The 24,976-nt window shown below is 37.7% G+C and overlaps 1 protein-coding gene across 12 annotated transcripts in view; it reads left to right on the top strand.

Annotated features, from left to right (window-relative positions):
* Positions 1-24,976, top strand: part of MITF (melanocyte inducing transcription factor) — a 243,277-nt gene that overhangs the window by 183,534 nt on the left and 34,767 nt on the right. For 3 of the 12 annotated variants that reach the window (XM_037139832.2, XM_037139831.2, XM_037139830.2), the window contains exon 1: positions 24,665-24,775. The exons of the other annotated variants lie outside the window; for them this stretch is intronic. In XM_037139832.2, the coding sequence (XP_036995727.2) occupies positions 24,743-24,775 (33 nt within the window). In that variant the 5' untranslated portion in view covers positions 24,665-24,742. Of the gene's footprint in view, positions 1-24,664; positions 24,776-24,976 lie in introns of those variants that run through there. 12 annotated transcript variants of the gene reach the window in all.

The following is a 24,976-nucleotide window of genomic DNA, read 5'->3' as shown; positions in this document are numbered from 1 at the left end:
CCTTAAATTCCCTTCCCTCTCCCCTCTGGTCACTGTCCCCTTGTTCTCTATTTCAGTGTCTTTGTTTTTATTCTGCTTGCTTGTTTGTTTTGTTGTTTAGCTTCCTGTTAAAGGTGAAATCATATGGTATTTGATTTAAGGGGGGTGGAAATGGGAGGGAGGTGGGGAGCACGGGGCGGCGGGGGGGCTGAGATGGGAGAAATAGACAAAAAACTGTACTTGAAAAATAACTAAATAAAATTAATAAAAAATACAGTAAAATTTTTGACCATGTTCCACTCAATCTTCTTGAAAAAAAATTTCTAAGAGTACTTTCCCTTCACCTTGCCCCTTGAGCAAACTTTACTGAGGTACAATTTAAGAAATTGTAAGATTAAAAAAAATAGCATGATAACACAAAGAACTTCAAATTGTTTTGGTGGGGGTGCCCATTCAACCTTTCCGTATTCACGTCGCTGTAAGTAGCTTTTGTGAACACAGTATATATTTTATATTACATTTTTATTAACTGTGACATGATAGATTATGGCATTTTAAATGAGAAGGGGGATATCTCTCTCTTTTTAAAATGTTAATTAACAAAATGCCTATTCTTGGGAAAAGTGGTTTTCATGGCCTTCCATTGCTTCTGCTGATGTTGCCCTCCTCTCCTGCCCCTTTTCTGAATGGACAGACAACACACAATACATACTCATCAATACTTGCCAATAGAACTAAAAAATGTTGTTTTAAAGGACAATTTTGTAATTTAGAAGAGGATATGAGGTTGGGCCATGCAGTGAGAACTCTCCAGCACGTAAACTTGACACTTTATTATGAATCTACTGCCTGTCTTTGTACAACTTGTTGCTTCTGACTATGGTATACTCCACCTACTTTTGAGGGGGAAGTTGTATAGATGCTATCATTGTGCAGCATTGGATGAGTAAAGAGGGTGGTTGCTAAGGTATGGGTATTGTGCACAGGGGTGGGTTGTGATAGTTGGCTGGCAAGAGCCCTGAGCTTGAGTTCCGCTGGTGAGGCTTAACCTGTAAAAATAATGGACAGTTCAGGATAGTTCATATCAATTCAGTATTTGAACAGATATTTATCGAACACCTGCTATGAGTAACATATTGTACTAATCATAGAGATGTAAATCCTAGTTCAGTAGGTTCTAATGATATATAGACGACTTAGTTAGTGTACATCTTTATATAACAAACAACTCGTGTTCTGTGAGTTAGTCACTGTGAAAGACAGATATAAACATGGATATTAAACATAATCAGTTATGCTTTTCTGCAAACTTAAATAGATATACTACCTGTTTTTATATTATTACACTTAATTATAAGATAGAGCCCAGAGGAAAAATGCTAGCAGTTTATTTCAGTTGTTTCCAATGGGAAGAAATCTTAAGAGAATCTATTCATTTGAGATTCCATATTGTAGAATTCTTTTCTAAACCAGAGCGTATGTTCCCTTAAATATAAGAAGTGTACATCATAATTAGGCATAGTAACAATGAATTGTATCATGGTTCTTGCTTGCGTTAGACATTTCTACATAAAAATTAATGAATGATAACTCCTCTTTATGTACATCTAAATAAATATATTTGTAAATATATGTACACATAACATACTTAAGTATGTACATATTCTATAAAAAGAACCAAGCTTGGAGCCATGCAGCCAGGAGCAGTACCTCAAAAACCACAGTGCAGAATTTGTCTGGATATTAACTACTGAAAGATATTCTGTTGCCCCAGTCTACCAGGAACTGACTTCCTGCAACGTGACATCCCCAGTCATGCCTGCTACTTACGTGCAGCACTTGAGTTCACTTTGAGTACATCTTATTAGAGGATCCTAAATCATATTTTCACTCCTGAGCTGCAAGGGAGGCTGGAAAAGAAATGCCTACATTTTTCTACTTCTCTAGTAGGAGGCTACCTCTTTAGCCAAAAGAAAGTAAAAAATAAAAAATAATAATAAAGGCAAATTGTTATTATAATAATTATACCAGAAGACTTGGAAGATAGAAAAGATGAAAATATCATACTTCATGGTTCTGATATAAAACTATTATAAAACACAATTATCTTATTGTTTTAAATTAATATATTTTTGACTCAACAAATTCACAGCTTTTATACTTTTACATCAGCATTTTATTTTCAGTTATCATGTGCTTTTATAAACTGCTGTGTATTCCCCATATATATTACTTTCAGTAATCACATAATAATTTAAATACATGTACTTATTTTGACATTTTAATGTTGGAGATTGCAGATACATTTTTATTCCTGTAAAAAATAATGTGATGAATACATTCATATTTAAAGCTTTGTCATCTGGACATTAAATTTGGTGGTCATGAACCCAGAGAGAAATCTTATTGGCTCTCTATTCTCTAATAAGAAAAATCAGTATACTTAATTTACACCTTTCTCTAATTGATTTAAATTTAAACAGATTCCTGGCTCCTTTTTTTAAAAATTGAAGTAAATTTTGTATATAATATTACATAAAGTTTCAGGTGTACCACTTTATAATTTAACATCTGTATACACTACAAAATGTTAACCACCAACAATCTAATTATCGTCTCTGACCATACAATTGACCCCCTTCAAATACTTTGTCCACCACCAAACCCCCTTTTTCTGGTAACTACCAATATATGTTTGTTTTGGTTGTTTGTTTTAGGTTCCAGTGAGTGAAATCATATGGTCCATCTATGTTGTCACAGTGGCAAGATGTCATTTTTTATGGCTGAGTAATATTCCATTGTGTATATGTGGGATACGTTTATAGATCCATCACTGAACATACTCAGATAGTTTCCATATCTTGAGTATAATAAGTAATGCTGCAGTGAACATAGGGGTACATGCATCTTTTTGAATTAGTGGGGTTTTTTTGTATTCTTTGGATAGATACCCAGAAGTGGAAAAGCAGGATTATATGGTAGTTCTATTCTTAAATTATTGAGAAATCTCCATACTGTTTTCTGTGGTGGCTGTTCCAGTTTACATTTCCATCAGCAGTGTATGAAGGTTTCCTTTTGTCTATATCCTCTCCAACACTTCTTGTTTTTTGGCTTTTTGATGGTATCCTAACAAGTGTAAAGTAGTATCTCATTGTGGTTTTAACTTGCATTTCCCTAATAATTAGCACTGTTGAACATCCTTTTATGTGCCTTTGGTCATCTGGATGTCTTCTTTGGAAAAATGTCTATTTAGATTCTCTGCCTATCTTTTTAATTGGGTCGTTTGTTATTGTTGAAATTTATGAGCTCTTTATATATTTTGGATATTAACCCAGTAATAGATGTATGATTTATAAATATCTTCTCCCATTTAGTGTATTGCTTTTGTGTTTTAATGATGGTTTCCTTTGCTGTGCAGAAGCTTTTGAGTTTGATGTTGTCCCATTTGATTGTTTTTCTTTTGTTGCCCTTGTCTTTAGAGTCAGATCTACAAAATCATCTCTAAGACTGATTTCAAGGAGCTTACCGCTTATCATTTCTCAAGTCTTTAATCCATTTCAAGCTAATTTTATGTATGGTGTAAGACAGTAGTCTAGTTTTATTCTTTTGCGTGTAGCTGTTTAGTTTTCCACACACCATGTATTGAAGAGACTGCCCTTTCTCCATTACATGTACTAGACCCCATTGTCATAAACTTATTTCTGGGCTCAGTATTCTGTCCCATTGATCTGTCTGTTTTTAATGCCAATATTATATTCTTTTGATTACTATAGCTTTGTAGTATAGATTAAAATCAGAGATCATGATACCTGTAGCTTTGTTCTTCTTTTTCAAGATCGCTTTGGCTGTTCAGGATGTTATGTGTTGCATACCAACTTTAGAATTATTTGTTTTAGTTCTGTGAAAAATGCCATTGGAATTTTGATAGAAATTACATTGAATTTGTAGATTGCTTTGGTTAGTATGGACATTTTAACAACATTCTGTGAACATGGGAATAATTCTTTCATTCTGTGAACATGGGATAACTTTCTATTTATTTGTGTCTTCAGTAATTTTTTATTAGTGTCTTATAGTTTTCTGTGTACAGGTCTTTGACTTCTTTGGTTAAATTTATTCCTAGGTATTTTATTCTTTTTTATACAACTGTAAATAGGATTATTTTCTTAATTCTACTTATGATAGTTTGTTATTATTGTTTAGAAATGCTACAAATGAGAGTATGTTGATTTTTTTATTGTGTAACTTTATTGAATTTATGTATTAGTTCTAACAGTTTTTTTGGTGGAATCTTTAGGGTTTTCTATATATAGTACCATGTCAACTGCAAGTTGTGAGTTTTACTTTCTTTCTAATTTGTATGTCTTTTTACTTTTTCTTGCCTAATTTCTATGGCTTGGTCTCCCAATACTTTGTTGAATAAAAGGGATGAGAATGGATAACCTTGACTTGTTCCTGATTGTAGAGGAAAAGTATTCAGCTTTTCACCTTGAGTGTGATGTTTGCTGAAGGTTTGTCATATATTGCCTTTGTTATATTGGGGCATGCACCCTCTGTACCCACTTTGTTGACTTTTAAATTATAATTAGATGTCGAATTTCATCAAATGATTTTTTTTTCTGCAACTGCTGAGATGATCATATCCTTTTTCCCTTCATTTAGTTATTGCAGTGTATCACATGGATTGGGTATTGAACCATCTTTGCATCCTGGTATGAGTCCTATTTGACCGTGGTGTATGATTCCTTTTAATGTGTTGTTCGATTTTGTTTGATAATATTTCGTTGAAGATTTTTTGCATCTATGTTTATTAAGGGTATTTGCCTATAACATTTTTGTGGTGTCCTTGTCTGATTTTGGCGTCAGGGTAATGCTGTTCTTGTAAAATGAGTTTGGAAGAGTTCCCTCCTTTTCAGTTTTTTGGCAGAATTGGTATTAAATCTTCTTTAAGTGTGTGGTAGAATTTTCCAGTGAAGCTGTCTGGTCCTGGACTTTTGTTTTATGAGCGAATTTTGAGTACCGATTCAATCTCCTTAGTGTAGTAATCAGTCTACTCAGATTTTGTATTTCTTCATGATTTCATTTTGGAAGATTCTGACTCCCTTTCTAGTAAAATTTTATAGTTTCTGAATTGTGTGAGTTATATTTGGGGCTTTTTAAGGTTTTTAAAATATTTTATGTAGTCAAGCTATGTTTGTTAAGCAAATAGTTACTAAATAGCACTTCTTTTTAACTGACAGGAAAACAAAATATGCATCCTGTCATTCTGTCAAGGAGTTTATATCAAGTAGTTGGTTTTATAGTCTGGAAATGTATATGTATGGATGCTTTTGTAAAACCACGGTAGATTGTTACTAGGGATAATGACCAAAAATAATCTTTCTCATTAGTAAATAGCTACTGGCATTTAGTGTATATAGTTTGAAGAGTCTGGTCTGGAAAGTTCTCAGGCATTGTTCATCATCCTTGACATTGAAATATGGGGATATTTGACTTGATACAGTTTTTGCTGCCCACCCCACCCGATTTTGCCACTGTTAGCCCTTGAACCTGAACTGGGTTATAATTCTGCTGTTTGGTGAAGGGGGTTACCTTTAAGGCACAATATACAAAATACATTAGTGTGGAGAAATTGGAAGAGTTGAGGGAAAGATTAGGATTTGTTTAGCATTTTTTAATCATATTTCTTATATTCTTCCAATTGATTATTCCATTTGTACTTCATTGAAACCTAGTGAGGGCTGTTTGTAGTCCTAATGTTTCTTAGAATTGGGATCCTACAAAGAGTCAGGAGTAGTAAAATGTAATTAACATTGTAATCCAAATTTGAGCTCTACTCTCAGAGATTGAGTTTGCTGTCATCTTGCAGGACTTTATTGGGTAGGTTGGTGAGTATATTGTATGTTTTAGAGATATGCATAAATCCACCTTTAGGGAAGATGGATCCTTGGTCTTTTTGAATAAGATTACTTGATCTAGTCCTGCTAACGTTGCCTGATGACCATATCAGAATTTTATTTTGATGAATCGGGAGATAAATTCCATACTTTTTTCAGGGTTTATCTTTTAATATGGGATGCTTTATGATATATATTTTTCTTTCCTGTTGCTCACTTTCAGTTTCTAAATTTACTTCAACCATATATATTACATATTTAGTAAGAAAAACCATGGCTTTTTGTTTTGTTTTATTTTTTCTCTAGATTTGACTTCAATAATGAGCTCAATAAACTCCCTCAGTGATCAATTCCTGGTGCATTTCTGTTCATGGTGACAGTGTTGTAGGTCCTTTGCAATGTCACTTGATGCAGGACATCATTCACTCCTGGGAAGTGAAGACATGGTACTTCCTGCTTATTTTGGTTGGTTTGGAGCCCAGGGTGTATATTCTCTGACTATATGAGAGCAGCCAAGTGACATCAGACTAGTTATTTAACTTTTCTGCTCTCTGTTTTCTCATGTGAAATCATGCTGGCAATGGCACTTAGCTTCACTGTGAGCATCAAGTAAGAATAATGTGCCTTAACATGGAAGAGATGCTCAAGAGAAGTTAATTTTCTTCCCTAATCTTGTTTCTTTGAACAAAAAATGTGAAAATTGTGTTAGAAATCAGTCTCATAACCTTCAATGACCATTTTGAATATGAAAAATTATATGGCTTGTTGAGTAATCACATATTATATAATACAAACCAAAATTATTTTACTATCTGGCCTTTTATTATGGCTTTCCTTAATTGTTTCTATTATTTTAGGAAAGGAAGCGTGAGTTCTCACTCTCTCTCTCTCTAACCATTTTGTAACAAAGGCTTACTTTCCAGGCCTATTGGGAGATAAAGGTAGAAGTATGCCTTTCCATTATTCACTGAAGAAGGAGGAGAAGAGAACATTCAGTCACTGCCATTTGGGCATTTTCCAGGTGCTACCTATATAAAACATGTGACACAAGGAAGTTTCAATCTGGCACTTGAAATTAGACATTTTACTAAATGTAGGACTCATCTGAAGGTCATTGGGTCTGCACTTTCCTGTTACACATTATTTGAGACAGAAACTTCATGGGAAGAATGTTGTTTAGTGCTATTTTTACTGTGAGCTTTTTTTCTGTTTTCAAAACACTAGAGCAATCAATAGATTCATGGAGACTGCAAAGAATTTTCTTCAATTGTGAAGATTAAAGTATGTTATGTAAATACCCAAGGCAATATTTGTGTTTGTATGTCTAAGAAGTATTTACACTTATTTCTTTTTTAAAAAAACTACTTATTATGGAAATTTTCTAATAGATATAAAAATAGGAAGAATAATATGATGAACATAAGAAAATCCTTTAATATACGTGTTTTCCTTCAATTAAATTTGACACTGGCCAACTTCATCTTACTATGACTCTAAGTTGTCATCAACTCTCATGTATGTGGCTATAGGAGCCTCCTAATAGTCCTTTCTGTGTTTACTTGTACTCCCATCCACACTGATCCCAGAATAATGTTCTAGAATATGTTCACCAGATCATGTCACTTCTCTGCTTAAAACCTCCCAAAAGCTTCTTCTAAGTATCAGAGGAGAAAAATGAAATTCCCTCAGAGGCCTACAGAGCTCCATAAACAACATCTGGCCCAACTGCCTTTCCCAGGCCATGTACTGACCTGACCACTACGCTAGCCCTGTGGGCATGGTTGTCGTTGCTGTCCTTCTCGTCCCTCCAGTATACCAAGCCGTGTTCCACCTTGGCCCTGCAACTCCTGTGGTGTTCTGCATAACTGGCCTGTTCGTATCATTTGAGTTTCAGCTAGAATGTCACCACTGCAGAGAAGCCTTGCTCTCCCAATGGCTTTCTTTGTGTTCTTTTCTGCATTGCACTGCTGTCACACTATGAATTTCTTTCTTATGTGTTGATTTGTTTCCATTGTGTTTGTGTCTGTTTCTGAACTGAAACGTGTTTTTTCATGGTGTCAGGAGCTTTCCTTTCCTTCTTCTGTGTGTTCAGTGCCCCTGTAAATGGTGGCCGAATAAACGACTGAGTTACTAAATGGGGATAGTTACCCCGGGAAGTGCCATAACACAGTCAGAAAGCACATTTTATTTTTTTGTTTCTGTTTTTTACTGTTGTTCAATTACAGTTGTCCCCATTTTTCCCTGTTACTCTCCTGTGCCCTATCCACCTCCCACATTCTATCCCCCCAGTTGGCTTTGCCCATGAAAGTGCTCTTAAGCTGTTACTATTATTGTTAGGCTGTTAGTTTAAATTGGAATTTCATCTTCACATATCTGTACAAGTCTTTGGAATTGCCCAAGACAATGCACTTTCTCAAAAACTAGGAGGCCCCTCAGTGTCATGATTTAGGTCCTTAAGTCTGTGTTATTATAAGGCAGCTGCTTTTTGCCAGTTTTCAGCTCCTGTGGACCTGACCTTCAAACTAGCAGCATGCAGTTCTCATTTCTGGGTGACCTTTTGCTTAGGCCCAGGGCAATGCTTTTTATCTCTGACAAACTAGACCACTGCCAGTTTTTTAAGAGTGTCAGTCCTATGAAAAGGAGTTTAGCTGCCTGTGCCAGAATGATCTCTAATACCCGATAAACTGCAAACAATGGGGGTATTTTGGGGGGGAATGCTAAAACAAGGAGTCTGCAATTCCAAGGCAGTATGAAACTGGGGCACACGGAAAAGTTCTAGCATGTGGAATGCCACACTCACATCTCTCGTCAGGAGGGGGACTCACAATGCGCTATTATTATATGGCCACTGTTGCACCATGGAATCGCAGCCCTCTGCAGAAACATAAAATGCGTCAAATATTATACAAACTGCCTGGGCTCGAATGTTACCCTAAAAATTTAATAAATAACAGGGTCCTCTTAATCTGATCAAGTACTTAAAGAAAAGTTGCAATGAGGCAAATTTTGTCATTGTAATTAACCCATTTCATGAGTTGCTTTGTTGCTTGTGAAGTTTTCAGTAGAGGAATTCTGCTTGAATATGCTTTTAATTGTCCAGATCTGCATAATTTAATTTTTGTGTAATTTATAGATTTTTAAAAATTAAAAAAAAATATTGCCATGTACATTATAGAAAATACAGAAAAGAGTCAGTAAGTAACAGTCACTTATAATGTGATTATCCTAGGATACTCATGACTAAGACTTTGCAGAATGATTTATAATTGGTCTTTTTGTCTATGCATGTGTACAAAGAAAATTATTAAGCCAATTCAGGATCACAGTGTACGTATTGTTTTTGGCTTGCTTTGTGTTTCTGCTTACATCATGAATTTCCTTTCATTACATTGTTTTATAAAATATGGATTGTAGTATGGCATTGTATCCAGCCATCTGCCAGAATTCTCAACTGGTAGCAACTTGGGTCCCACAGGACAGTTGGAAGGTCTGGAGACATTTTTGGTGGTCACAGCTGGTATTGGTGGCCATCTGCTGGGCAGAGGCCAAGGATGTTGCTCACTGTCTTATAATACATAGGACAGCCCCACAACAAAGAAGGATCTAGTCCCAGGGTCAGTAGTGTCCAAGTTGGCGAACCCTGAACTTACATGGTTGCCTTATGGTTAATGTAATCTGTTGCATATTATTAGGTATTTGTTTCCAATTTTTTAAAAAGATTTTTATTTCTTTTTAGAGAGGGGAAAGGAGGGAGGAAGAAAGGGAGAGAAATATCAGTGTGTTGTTGCCTCTCATGTGCCTCGCGTACTGGGGACCTGGCCTGCAACTCAAGCATGTGCCCTGATTGGGAATCGAACTGGTAACCCTTTGGTTCATGGGCCAGCACTCAGTCAACTAAGCCACACAGCTAGGGCTGTTTACAATTTTTTTGTTATTAGAGATTAGTGGTTGGTACACTTACTGTAAAAGGCCAGATAATAAATACTTTAGACGTTAGAGACTGTAAGATCTGTTACTCAACTCTGCTCCAACACTGTTGTAACTTGAAAGCAGTCACATATTATCTGTAAATAAATGTGAAACTGGAAACAAAACCGGTGTTCGTGCTGCCTGTCACATACCCAGCCCAATAAGCAGAGACAAGGATTGAATCTTTATGGGCACTTTATTAAGATGGCCTGTGATCTGAGAAGACGGCAGATTTATCCCCTAACACACCCTCTTACATTTCATTCCGTGCCAGCCTTTTTATAACTGAGAACAAAGTGCGGTGAGGGGTTTTGAAATTCAGGGAAAATTAGATTTAAAAAACTGCAGTATTCTCACTCTGGGCAGTTAGCTGTCCCCAGGTGGGTGGTGTCTTTCCCTCCCTGGAATACAATGGCTCAGATGTGTACAGCTGTGCCCCAGGAGGCCATTAGATGTGTCCCAGGGAGTTGGCTGTCTCCCTGGAGTGGTGGGCTGTACCTGCAGTTCCTGAAACAATTGTTTTAACATGTGCATTAGCTACTAAGCTTAGTTTACCATTACCTATTAACTATTTACCTTAAACTAAAAATTTTCTAGTTCTTGAGTCCCCTATCAAATGGGCATGTCTGTGTCCCCATCAAACTTTTTACCAAACCAGGCAGAGTTATTACCTAAGTTTGGTTTTTACCAAACCTAGGCAGAGGGCCCTACGATAGCAATTTGACTATTCCTATAATAGAAAATGCTCTGCCTGACATCCTTGCACTTAAATCCTCACTGCTAGATCTGACGAGTTCCTTAGCAACATTCTTAAAAATATAATTGCTGATACATGTGTCTGATCAAAGTTTATATCAATGTATTTTATTTGCTCACCTATATTGTATGAGATTGTTCATGTAATGTGGCTCTTTTTAAGCCACATACACCACCACCATTCTGTCAGGTTTGGAACTGCCTCCAAACATGCAGTGTGAAAGGATAACACAGGTTTGCTGACTCAGATAGGTGCCTTTAGGAGTCAGGCAGGTGCCCAGTGAGGCAGACTAGTTACCAGCATCAGAATGAGGGGTGGCAGCATGGAAAGGGGCTGGTGAATGAAGAGCAGGTGGCTCTTCAGAAGAGGGAAGCTGCTCTGCAGCTCTTTTCCTGGCAGGCCCACCGCAGTGCGGTTCAGTGTTGCTAGATCTCATTTATCCAGAAAAACCAGAAATCCAAACTTTTGTGTGAAAACTTTGTTTTAATTAAATACTGGATGGAACTGGAAAGCATTATGCTGTGCGAAATAAACCAGGTGGCGAAAGACACATACCATATGATCTCACCATTGACAGGAACCTAAACAACAAAACAAACAAACAAGCAAAATATAACCAAAGACACTGAATAGAGAACAGGCTGACAGTGACCAGAGGGGAGAGGGGAGGGAATTTCAGGGGCAAAGGGGGAAGGGTTTACAAGAACAAGTATAAAAGACACATGGACAAAAAACTAAGGGGGGTGGAAATGGGAGGGAGATGGGGAGGGATGGGTGGGTGGGCTGGAATGGGAGTAAAAGACAGAAAATTGTACTTGAACAACAATTAAAATAAATTTTTTCAATTAAAACAAACAAATAAATAAATACTGGGTAGTCCAGTAAGCCATACCTGTGGACTTCCCAAGAGCTACCTTCTCGGGGACCTCTGCTTTGACTGTGACTTATCCAGGGGTCTACATCTTAAGAGACAAGCAAATCTGGAGGCTCCTGGCCATGTGTCTTAGATTTGTAGGGCCCTAAGCCTCAAAGATGAGAACTGTGAGAAATGGTCGTCTTTGTGCAAACCCTGAGAGAAAAGCAAGGTTTATCTTTAGGACTAAGGAGTCAGGCTGTGAATCACTACCTAGCCTAGAGACTTAGTTTCTTCATAGCATTCTGAATTATTCACGAAGGGTCAGGGACTGTCACATCTCCATGTCCTCAGGACATTTGCAGAGGCTGTCAGAGTCTCAGCCTCCAGCCCTGACAAGGACTGACATACTTGGATCCTTTGTTCTTGGCTTGTTCTCTCCTCATCTACGTACATCTGCTCTTCAGCCACACTGGCTCCATTCATTCATTGATTCATAAATGTTTGCTGAGTGCCCGTCATGTACCAGGCCATGGTCTGGACAAAGTAGAGCAGGGTTCTAGAATCAGGAACACTGGCAGGGTGTGGTTGGAATTTTGAATAAGTTTTTAGAACGGTTGTAGAAGCTAAGATCAGAGAAGTCCTGACCCCAGCATGGAGTGGGAAGTAGGCAGATTGGGCAGGGGTCTGTAAACTTTGGTGAGCTTGTTAAAACCTAGATTTCTGGTCTCCACACTCAGAGGTTCTAAGTCAGTAGCTTGGGGCCTGAGAATGTGCATTTCCAGCAAGTGCCATTAGCAGCAATGGTTTAGGGACTTGTAGGACATTGAAAGTACTTTGTGTTTTCTCAGAGATAAACAGGAAGCCATTTGGGAGCATGTTTTTTTCAGAGGAGAGATATAATCTGACATGTTTTACAGGAATTGCTCCAGTCACTGTATTGAAAATAGACTTCAAGTGGGCAAAGACAGAAACAGAAGTGTTGAGAGACTTTCAGTGTCCAAGTGAGAAATGATGGCTTGGTCAGAGAGTAACAGTACAAATAGTGAAATCTAGTTAAATTCTGGATGGATTCTGCAGAGAGAGCCAATACTTCTTGATGGATTATATACTGGGTGTGAAGAAAAGAGGAGTCAGAACACCAAGGTTTTTGAAATGAGCAACTAAGTTGAACCATATGGAGATCATTTTTTTGATCTACAAAAATAAATGACAATTTCATGTTTCAGCCTACAAAAGGATGTAGTTCCCATCTACTAAGACAGGGAAGATGTGGGAGAGGCCGATTTAGAGGAAATGATGAACACATTGAGGTTGAAACATCTGCAGTCCCCCAAATGAGGTTGTGAAGTAGGCAGGTGAGATAAATCTGGAGTTCATCATTGGGCCAGAGATATCTGGGCCAGGCATTTCAATCCCTGAGACTGGCTGGGATCACCAGGGCTGTGCATGCAGGTAGAGAAAATCAAGCTCAGAGCCTTGAAGCACTTTAACATTTAAGAGCATGAGAAAAGGGTACATTAACAAAGGACACTGAAAAGAAGTAATAAAGATCTGAGAGGAAAACCAGGTGAGTGCAGAAAATCAGAGCCAAGTAAGGAACATGTAGTAAGAGTCTCTTTGCTGTTGCCCAAACATGTGAGCCTTCTTCACACCTGGGGACTTTGGCACTTGCCAGGGTTCTCTGCCCATGAAATCTGCCTCATTTCTTCTTCGGCTTGAGTTCTGTGCTCAAATGTTACCTTTTTGGTGAAGCTGTCCCTGAAGATCCTGTGGAAGGTTAGGATGGTCGCCTGGCATCTGGTGGGTACTCAGCAATATTTGTTGAATGAGTGGTGAGCATAGAACTCTCTTCATGAGAGCAGAACTCTCTTCATGAGGGCAGAACATGAGAGTATGAGTGTATTGAGGCCTTGAACTCAAGGTGTGGTGTGGTGGGGACTGTGCAGCATCCCTTGAGTGCTTATTAGAAATTCACAATCTTGGGTCCCATCCCAGATGTACAGAATCATGCCCCATTTAACAAGATCCCAGGTGATTTATATACACATTAAGGTCTGGACCTAATCCTGTATTTAGTTCTTTATGTATATATCAAGAGAACATAGAGAATGTTCTCAGAAGTCAGTGAATCAAAATAAGAGGTTAAAATGATCAAGATCAGATGTCTTCTATCATTGCTCCTGTAGTCAATCAGTTGACATTATGTAACTAAAAAAAAAAAAAAAGAAAGAAAGAAAAACTTTCCCTACCCTGGCTGCTGTGGCTCAGTGGATTGAGTGGGCACATGGCTGGGTTGCTGGCCAGCTCTCCAGTAGGGGGCACACAAAACACAACCACATATTGATGTTTCCCTCTCTTTCTCTCTTCCCCTCTCTCTAAAAAAATCTTAAACAAAACAAAACAAAACAAAACAAAAACTTGCCCTTGCTGCTGTGGCTCAGTGAATTGAGCACCAGCCTGTGAAGCAAAGGGTCGCTGGTTCGATTCCCTGTCAGGGCACATGCCTGGGTTGCAGGCCAAGTCCCCCGTAGTGGGTGCTCAAGAGATAACCACACACTGATGTTTCTCTCCCTCTCTCCCTCCCTTCCCCTCTCTAAAAATAAATAAATAAAATCTTTTTAGAAAACTGTGTGAAGAGGCTTTCAAGAATATTTTATATGGTCATTCAAGTGATTTTGTTGTTTTACTTTTAATTGACAAGTTAGGAATGAATATAAATTGCACAGTGTCTGGTACATGGTAAGTAATTTTGAATGAAAGATTCTAATTCTGTTGTCTATAGTTTATAAAATATTGTTATTTATTAATTTCTTTAATTAAAAATGTATTTTATTGACTATACTATTACAGTTGTCCCACTATTTTTCTCTCTCTTTTATTCCCCTCCACCCTGCAACCTCTCTTCCACCAGCATTCCCTCCCCTTTGTTTATGTCTACAGGTCATACATGTAAGTTCTTTGGCTTCTCCATTTTTTGTACCATTTTTAACCTCCCCCTATCTATTTTGTACCTACCATTTATGCTTCTTATTCCCTGTACTTTTTCCCCCTCTCTCCCGCTCCTCCTCCCTCCTACTGATAACCCTCAATGTGATTTCCATTTCTGTGATTCTGTTCCTGTTCTTTGCATTTTTCTTAGGCTCAGTGTTTTATAATTGTGAATTTGTTGTCATTTTACTGTTCCTCTTTTTTTTATTGTCTTTTTCTTAGATAAGTCCCTTTAACATTTCATATGATAAGGACTTGGTGATGATGAGCTCCTTTAATTTGACCTTATCTGGGAAGCACCTTATCTGCCCTTCCATTCTAAGTGATAGCTTTGCTGGATGGAGTAATCTCGGACATAAGTCCTTCCCTTTTCATGACTTCCAATCTTCATTCCAGCCCCTTCTTCCCTGCAAGGTTTCTTTTGAGAAATCAGCTGACAGCCTTCTGGGAACTCCTTTGTAGGTAACTCTCTCCTTTTTTTTTTTTTTGCTGCTTTTAAGATTCTCTCCTTATCTTTAATCTTGGCTAATGTAATTGTGATGTGCCTTGGTGTGTGCTTCCTTGGGCCCAACTTCTTTGGGACTCTGAGCTTTCTGGACTTCCTGGTAGTCTGTTTCCTTTCCCAGACTAGGGAAGTTCTCCTTCATTACATTTTCAAATAAGTTTTCAGTTTCTTGTTCTTCCTCTTCTCTTTCTGGCATTCCGATAATTTGGATGTTGAAGTGCTTAAAGTTGTCCCAGAGGTTCCTCAGCCTCTCCTCATTTTTTTTGAATTCTTGTTTCCTCATTCTGTTCTGGTTGAATGTTTAATTCTTTCTTCTTTTCCAAGTCATTGATTTGATTTCCAGTTTCCTTCCCTTTACTGTTGGTATATTTTTTTTCAAATACATTTTATTGATTATGCTATTACAGTTAGTTGTTCCATTTTCCCCCTTTATCCCCCTCCACCCTGCAGACACCCCCATCCACATTGCCCCCACCTTAGTTCAAGTCCATGGGTTGTATGTATAAGTTCTTTGGCTTCTACATTTCCTATACTATTCTTAACCTCCCCCTGTTTATTTTTTACCTACCATTTATGCCACTTATTCTCTGCACCTTTTCCTCCTCTCTCTGTCTCCCACTCCTCCACTGATAACCCTCAATGTAATGTTCATTTCTGTGATTCTGTTCCTGTTCTGGTTGTTTGCTTAGTTTGTTTTTGTTTTTCTTTTAAGATTCAGTTGTTAATAACTATGTTGTCACTTTACTGTTCATATTTTTTATCTTCTTTTTCTTAGATATATCCCTTTAACATTTCATATAATAAGGTAATAAGGGCTGGGTGATGATGAACTCCTTTAATTTGACCTTCTCTGGGAAGCACTTTATCTGCCCTTCCATTCTAAATGACAGCTTTGCTGGATAGAGTAATCTTGGATGTAGTTCCTTGCCTTTCATGACTTTGAGTACTTCTTTCCAGCCCCTTCTTGCCTGCAAGGTTTCTTTTGAGAAGTCAGCTGATAGTCTTATGGGAACTCCTTCATAGGTAACTGTCTCCTTTTCTCTTGCTGCTTTTAAGATTCTCTCCTTATCTTTAATCTCGGGTAATTTAATGATGATTTGCCTTGGTGTTTTCCTCCTTGGATCAACTTCTTTGGGACTCTCCGAGCTTCCTGGGCTTCCTGGAAGTCTCTTTCATTTGCCAGAGTGGGGAAGATCTCCAATTATTTTTTCAAAATAAGTTTTCAGTTTCTTCCTCTTTCTCTTCTTTTTCTGGCACCCCTATGATTTCAATGTTGGAACGTTTAAAGATATCCTAGAGGTTCCTAAGCCTCTCTTTATTTATTTATTTTTTTTAATTCTTGTTTCTTCACTCTATTCTGGTTGAATATTTCTTTCTTTCTTCTGCTCCAAACCATTGATTTAGCCCTGGTTTTCTTCCCATCAATGTTGGTTCTGTGTATATTTTGCTTTATTTCACTTTGAGTAGCCTTCATTTGTTCCTTCATTTTGTGACTAAGCTCAATCAGTTCTGTGAACATCCTGATTACCAGTGTTTTGAACTGTGCATCTGATAGGTTGGCTGTCTCTTCATTGCTTAGTTGTATTTTTTTCTGGAATTTTGATCTGTTCTTTCATTTGGGCCATTTTTTTTTCTTGGCATGTCTGTTACATAGTAAAGGGCAACCCATATTGCTGCGACACTGTGGGTGATGCTCCTGGTGATGCTGTCTGTGGGGGAAGGGTCTGAGAGGGAACAATGCTGCTTGCTGCACTCTCAGCTGGCTTTCAGTCACTTTCTTTGCTACTCGCAATCAAATTGGGCCCTTCTGGTTCTGATTTCTGGATGGGTGGTTTTGTGTACATTCTAGGACCCTTTGGGCTTCTCCACCCAACTCTCCTGTGAGGCTGGGATGGGGGTTTTTCATACCACCTGAACCCCCACAGGTTTTTTCAGTCAGAGGTTTTGAGGCTTTATTTCACTGCACTGGAACCCTGGGTTGCACAATCTCTCTCTCTCTCCAGTTGTTCCTCCCAGTTTATCTGCATGTGAATATGGGACCACCCAGTCTACACTCCACTGCCTGGCCAGGTCCGCCAGCCTCCCTGGCCATGTCTGAGTCCTCTCCACAATGTTTCTTCTTTAACTTTCTGGTTGACGGACTTCCATACAGTTTGAATTTCTGGCAGTTCTGATTTTTTTTTGTTTGTTTTTTAATTTGTTGTTGTCCTTGTTTTGGTTGTGTGAGGAAGCACAGTGTGTCTACCTAAGGCCTCCATCTTGGCTGAAAGTCCCCTGTATATTTTTCTTTATTTCACTTTGCATAGCCTTCACTTTTTCCTCTAGTTTACAACCATACTCAATCATTTCTGTGAGCATCCTGATTACCAGTGTTTTGAACTCTGCATCTGATAGGTTGAGTGTCTCTTTGTTACTTAGTTCTATTTTTGGAGCTTTGATCTATTCTTTCATTTGGGCCATATTTTTTTATCTCAGCTTCTCTGTTACATTGTAAGGGGTGGAACCTTAGCTATTTACCAGTGCAGGTCAACCCCCTTCACTCTGTTGTGGTGCTGTATGTGGGAGAAGGGTCTGAGAGGGAACAATGCCACTTGCTCAGCTCTTGGAGGGCTTTCAGTCACTTCTTGCCCTGCCCATAAACAAATTGGGCCCTTCTGGCCTTTTTGTGCTTATTCCAAGGTGGGTGGGTTTGTGTACATTTTTATGACTCTGTGAGTCTCTTCAAAGATCTCTCCTGTGAGGCTGGAAGTTTCTTTGACTGCCTCAACCCTTATAAGTTTTTACAACCAGAGGTTTTGAGGCTTTATTTCTCTACCTACACTGGAACTCTGGGTTGCCTGGTCTGTCTCGCTCTCCAGTTGTTACTCCTGGTTTATCTGCACTCAAGTGTGGGACTGCCTCAGTCTGACAGCTGCTGCCTTGCCAGCCCCAGTCCTCCATGTACTTGCCTTACCTGCCCAGTGCTCCAGCTGCTGCCTTGCCGTGCACCCTGGCTCCCCTGGCTGCCCATCTCTGCCCCTGCTACCAGTCTGAAGAGATGTTTCTTCCTTAACTCCTTGGTTATCAAACTTACATATAGTTTGATTTTGTGGCAGTTCTGGTTATTTTTTATTTTTAAATTTGTTATTGTCCTTCTTTAGATTGTGTGAAGTGGCAAAGTGTATCTACTTATGCCTCCATCTTGACCAAAAGTCCAAAATTGTGCTATTTAATATGACATACCCAAGCATAATACCTATACGGTCCTCAGAGTGCAGGATCTGTAAAATGCATGGTTTTCTCCCCAAGTGAGTGATGGTATATTAGATCTTTCTGCTTCTCTCCTAGGAATTTGATTCTGAAAGCATCACTTTAATTCTGGGATTATATATATTCTGTAGGCAGATGGCTATCACACTTAAATCTTATTTCTATTTGGCCAAAATCAAAATTTGATGTTCTCAGACTTTTGGTTTATTTTAGTCTGAGAGAGAAAAAAATTGACAGTAGATGAGGAGTTTTCTTATGATACTTCTTATGATATCTTCTTTTCCTGAGGATACTAAGTATTGTTTGTCCTAAAACCAAAGCATTCCCACCTTGGGGTTTATAATAAGCACATGGTTTATAAGTCATTAGCTAGAGATAAAAGACTTGCTAGGAATTTTTGGTAGGGTTAGTCTGTTTTATTCTATTGTAACATCAGCATTTTAGAAAAATGTATTTACTATTTTTTCCTTTTGTACACATTCACAACTCATTTCTTTGAATTTAGAAGCTTAAGGATCCTTCAAAGTAATATGTCAAGAAGTGGTGTGAAAGTATACAGACCAATAAAAATGGGATGTAAATTCATCTATATTTGTGTGTGCACACACAGACTATGAGAATACACTTCTGGATTTACATACTTTCATCTTTTGTTCTGTGCTCAGTTAATGCCCTAGATCAATATTGGAAGTTGGCCTTATTTGCTACTGGGGACAGAATGTTGAATAACTTGGTTTGATTTCTAACCTTGGGAAGTCTTTTAACTTCCTTTTCAAAGTTTATGCTTCTTTATATTTAAAATGAGTTCTTACATGGTTTCTTGTCTGATTTGCATGTATTTGGAAAAATACCTACACAAAATTATATAGATATATACTATTTCTTTCTAGAAAAATTACCCCATTCTTTTCTTCAAATTTTGCCAGAACTTTTGTGTAATAGGGAAGCTGAATTCTAGTTAAACTGTCTGTCAGAGGCAGGGTTTGCACTTTCTGTAAAAACCTTGATGGTAGATATGTTATGTTTGAGGGTCATGGGGTGTCTGTAAGAAGGACTCGCCTCTGCCTGTATAGTGTGAAAGCAGCTGGAACAGCATGTAAATGAGTGGGCATGGCTGTGTGCCGAGAACACCGTATGCATGGACACTGATTGGTTTTCATATAATTTTCATGTATTGTGAAGTATTATTCTTCTTTTGATTTTTTGTAACCATTCAAAATGTAAAATCTATTCTTCATAGGCCTTACAAAAATCAGGAGGGAGATTGGTTGGGCTGATATGCAGACCCCCTGTGATAGGGAAAAGAACTTGGGCTCATCAGCCTGTCACTTCTAACTTTTCTTTATTTAAGTAGTCTTTATTTTAGCTTTTCTTTGTATTAGATTTGGTTCTTCTTTCTTAGGTAAGGATTCATATCTTTATTGCCCTTATTGTTTGTTAAGAATAGCTTTGTACATGACTGAGTGCCTGAGGACATGTCTCCTGGCCTTGGGTTTTTTTTTTTCTGTGGTAACATTATAATTGTGGGACTGAAAAGAACTTTGACACCTACCAGATGTGACACTGGACAAGTCTTGGTCGAGGCCATTTAGCATTTTGCCCAGGAAGCTAGCATTCTTAGTTTTACCATTTTTTCCCAGGAATTGCCTTCTATAAACTGTCATTTAGAAAACAGTATGAAAAAAAATGGTGGGGGTGGCAGTGGGTAGCAATTTGTTGAATTACAGTTCCTTTAGTTTTTCTTAAATTTACTGAGCAGTAGAACACATTCTTTGTTTAAAAAATAAAATGAGAAATCTGAACACTTTGTTAACTTGTTAAAAAATAGAATCAATTATGAACTAATAGGACTGAGGGAATTTTCACTCAATTTTATTTATATTCTGGTTTATAAGTAGTGCAGGAAGTAGAAGATGAGTGGACATCAGATAGGGTTTTGTTGTTTTTTTCCTCCAGTGAATTATTTTGTCAGCTAAGATGCTAGTATCTGCTGGCACCATCTCACATAGTTATGCTCTTGAATGCCCTTAGAATGAAACTGATGGAAAAATAATCTATAACTGTCCCTTGGGAAGTGGCAAACTAAAGTATGACAGTTAGAAAATGATCCATTCCAATTCTCTTGCTATCAATTCAATATCTGAATGAAGAAAGGGAAACAGGGCAAAAAGATAGTATCCTGAAACGTTGGGGCCAAAAACGACAAAACTGAAGCTGTCCAACTTCAGGCACACTGTGAGAAGAAGGCAAGGTCCTTTGGAAAAGAGAATAATGCTGGGACATATAGAAGGCAGTGGGAAAAGAGGAAGACTCGTTGACTCCATAAAAGAAGCCATAGACGTGAGTCTATATGAGCTGAGCAGGGGTGTGGAGGACAGGACACTGTGGATGCCACTCCTTCACAGAGTTTCCAGGAGTCTTTGCTGAATCAAGGACATGCAGCACAACATATCAGCAAGGAAGAAAAGTTTCAGATAGTTCGGGGTTTTGTACTTTATCTAGAAACTATCATTCTTCATGTGAAATAAAAATTTTATCAATAAAATATGATACAGAGTGAAAACTTTTCTAGCTTTATTTTGTGGTCTGTGCTTTAAAGTGCTGACCAGTACCTAACTTTTGCTGTCCTAATTCCTCAACTTGGGTGGTTGGTTTGAAGGTCAAATATGCAAAAATTACCAAGAAATCATGTACATGTTTAATGCCACATATGTTCTCATTTGCATGCTTGTGTGCTGGCTATTTAAAAATTAATGAAGGGGAAGTTACTAGCCAAAAAGCTATGGTTCAGGATTGTTGAAGACAGAAAAGTATATTTATATGGACTTTAAATAGTCAGAGGACTACAGAACCTCATAGTAATGCTATGAGGAAGTTAGTGCAGGGTTAGTGTCTTCTCCCAGCATCTTCTGTGACAATTGACATCCTCTGTGTGTCCTGCTTCCTTCATCCAAGTGGTGAATGACATGGCTCAGATGGCATGGTGAGAATGCTAGAGTGATAATTGTTCTAGATCAGTTTTCAAAGTGTGTCTGAGAGTCCTGGGGGGTCTCCAAGACCCTTGCAGTGGTCCTGCCAGGTCAAAACTATTTTCATAATAATATCAAGAAGTATTTGAAGAGTTAAAAAAGTGTGCTAAGATAAAAGAAATTCGAGAACACCTGTTTCAGATACATTGCTACATCTCTGGAAACACCTCTATACAACAAGTTCCGCTATCACCCCCACTCAGTAGCTAGGAAAGGAAAGCCTGGAAAAGTTAATGATTTGTGGAAGATCGCATAAGTAGTAACTTGTAAAGTCAGAATTTCAGCCCAGTTTTCGAATCCTTAACTATTCTGCTGACTATGCTGTCAGGCACACACTGCCTCTCAGAGAAGCCCCAGGAAATGCCTGGATTTTGACAGGAACTTCTCAGAACATGGGCCACCCCCAGGGAAAGTAGATGTGAAGATTGTCCTTATGAACAGTGAAAAGCAGAGACCACATTCTAGTGGCCTCTGGGCTGAGTCCAGGCACAGATGTGTTTGATTTGTTTTGTACAATGTGAAAAATCAATTAGGCATCTTTTTTTTTTTTTTAATCTGGGAAATTTTACTGAAGTTCAGATTGCCAGCTAAATAGCTATACTGGTCTGATTTTCCCATATCACCAGAGTGGCTGAAGCTTATCTCAGCTGTTCTTTTTTAGGTGAAATGTATGTCCTGTAGTTTGCCACAGATCTCACTACTTCCTATTTCTACCCAGAGGGCATGCATAAATCTCATTTATGCTTCCTATTTTAGGTGTTTGGATTGGAAACAGCTGTAGATGGTCTAGCTACTGCATAGTGTTTAGAGCCAATCTGTTCTCAACTTAATTGAAACCTAAAAAGACACTGACATCCCACTGTGATTACCCCAACCTGGACATAATGAAGACCTCACTAACAAAGCTAAATAAAGATGAAGTGGCTTCTTTCCTTATAAAGGCATGAAAATCTGATTCATTAAGGAATAAGGATCTGTCAGTGAATTAACATTTATTTTTAAATGTGCAGCCTTTTCTTTTTTAAGTGTAATCGTGAAATATGCGCTTTACACTCATTGCCCTCATTTAATGTTTATTTTAGTAGTCTGTTATCCTCATTATTGTGTCTGGACCCTTTATGAAACTTAGAATGTCTCTGTGAACCTCTGTGTGCATGTTAGACCAGTCATTTGAAACAACTTGAGACTGTCACCCTAAAGAACTTCATTATCCTGGGCATGTGGACAGAATTATTATATTATTAATTAATTTACTTTAATCATATTTTTTCCATTACCATTTATCCCCCTTATACACCCTTTTCCACCCATTCCCATCTTCCCTACAATCACCACACGGTTGTCCATGTGTCCTTTTTCTTTTTTGCTCAGTCTTTCCACCCTCTTAACCCCATACCCCAGACTGTCAGCCTGTTCTATAATCTATGAGTCTGACTCTATTTGGCTTGTTAGTTCCATTTTTTTTCCTTAGATTCCACATATGAGTAAAATTATATGGTGTTTTTCTTTCTCTGACTAGCTTATTTATTTCATTTAATATAATGTTCTTCAGGTCCATCCATCCTGTTCCAAAGGGTAAAATTTTCTTTCTTTTCTATGGCTGAATAGTATTACCATAGTTGTTTTATCTACTCATCTACTGATGGACACTTGGGCTGCTTCTAAAGTAAGTGATTGTAAACAATGCTACAATGAACCTAGGGTTGCTTATATTCTTTCAAATTAGTGTTTTGGGTTTCTTCAATTACATTCCCAGAAATGGAATCATTGGGTCATAAGGCAGTTCTACTTTTAATTTTTTGAGGAAATTCCATTCTGCTTTCTACAGTGGCTATAACCAGTCTGCATTCCCACAACAGTGCAAAAAGGGTTCCCCTTTCTCCACACCCTCCAGCCAACACTTTTTGAATGTTGATTTATTGATGGTAGCCATTCTGACAGGTGGGAGGTTATCCCTCATTGTGATTTTAATTTGCATTTCTTTGATGATTAGTGACAGTGAGCATGTTTTCATATATCTGTTTGCCATCTGTATATCCTTTTTGGAGAAGTGTCTATTTAGGTCTGTTGCTCAGTTTTTAATCTAATTGATTTTGGTGTTGAGTTTTATAAGTTACTTATAAATTCTGGATATTAACTCTTTATCAGATTTATCGGCAAATATATTCTACCATTCAATTGGGTTGTCTTTTTATTTTTTGATGGTTTCATGCAAAACCTTTTTGGTCTGACATAGTCCCATTTGTTTATTTTTTTCCCTTGCCTAAGGAGGTATATCAGAAAAAATATTGGTACAAGCAATGTCTGAGATTTCAATGCCTGTGTTTCCTTCTGGGATTGTTATGGTTTCAGGTCTAACATTTAAGCCTTTGAAGCATTTTAAATTTATTCTTGTGTGGTATAAGGTGGTCTAGTTTCATTCTTTTGCACATATCTTGGACAGAATTACTGAATTTCAAATGTTTATGCTTAAAATAGCTCCCAACTCACCAGTGAATATTAACCACTGTCATAATTTTAGATGTATATTTCAACCTTTTTCTTCCATTGCCTCCTTAAAAGCTGGCAGTCATATCGGTTTGTTCACAATGTATATTCTATGACTTGCACAGTGTTTAGAACATAATAACAGTAAATAATGGAGTAGATAAGTGAGTTAAATATATAGATGTATTAGTTTTGTAATTACTCTTATTCTTCTTTAGGTCCAAGAATTATATTAAGAGGTTTTTAGTAAAAATTTTTATGGTTTCTAATTTGAGGCTTAAATTGGGAGAATTTATTCCACTTAAATATATATCCACATAAATATACATTTAGTTGTGTGTGTGCACATGCACATGTTTCAGTTTTTTTTTTAGGAGAGCTCCCTCTCCTCCTGATGTGAGGTTAATGGGAAGGTTACTTATCTCTCCAACTAAGGGTAAAATGCATTGAGACCAGGCTGAGGGACCTGCGGGTTCAGTACAGACTCCACACTAAAAACACTGTCTTCCTGCAGAGATATTTGGCCATTAGAAAAATCTCATGTGTAACAGCAGCTTTTGGGCAGTATGTTCTCCAAAGGGGGCATCTAGCTCTTAACCTATTGCTGAAAGAGAAATACCATTGTCTATTAATACTACTGGAACTAAAGATGAATAGTGAATTGGCCTTGATCTGACAGTGAGTTTGACTTTGATAGCTCATCACTTTAAAAGGTTCTTTTATACTTATGAAAAAAAGCATGATGTCAAGCCAGGGGGGAAATTGGTATTAATATTTAAGACCAAACTCATAGGGCTTCCAAAAAAAAGAAAAAGCTCTTGTGTGAATGGGTTTTTTACATGCATAACTAATTGGCTTAGGTTATTATAAGCAGGGCTGCTGTGACAAAGTTTCCGGTGGTGTCTCAGGATACCTTGTTTATAGTGCCTTCTCTATGCCAGTCAGTCTCCGAATCGGAATTACAGAAATAGAGAGAGTGAATAGTCTACCATTTCTCGTTGGACTGGGGCCACCTAAAACGTTGTTATGCTGGAAATGCTAGAATATAATCACTATCAGGTGAGCTTTATTTTTATTCCTTTTAGTCTCTGAAATATAATGCAGTAAATTGAGTGATTTACCTTTTATTGTAATAAACACACTATTTTCAATAATTGTTGAAATAAGTATAGTTTGATGCTGCTTATTGTTTGATACCATAAGAAGTAATCCAATTTTAGTTTTAAACAAAGTTAAATTGTAGGATTTCTTTCTAGTGCA

The sequence above is a fragment of the Artibeus jamaicensis genome, unplaced genomic scaffold (genome assembly GCF_021234435.1).
Source record: "Artibeus jamaicensis isolate MK-2021 breed Jamaican fruit bat unplaced genomic scaffold, CSHL_Jam_final contig_1157, whole genome shotgun sequence".
Classification (NCBI taxonomy): Eukaryota; Metazoa; Chordata; class Mammalia; order Chiroptera; family Phyllostomidae; genus Artibeus; species Artibeus jamaicensis.
This window is presented reverse-complemented; position numbering and strand designations above follow the sequence as displayed.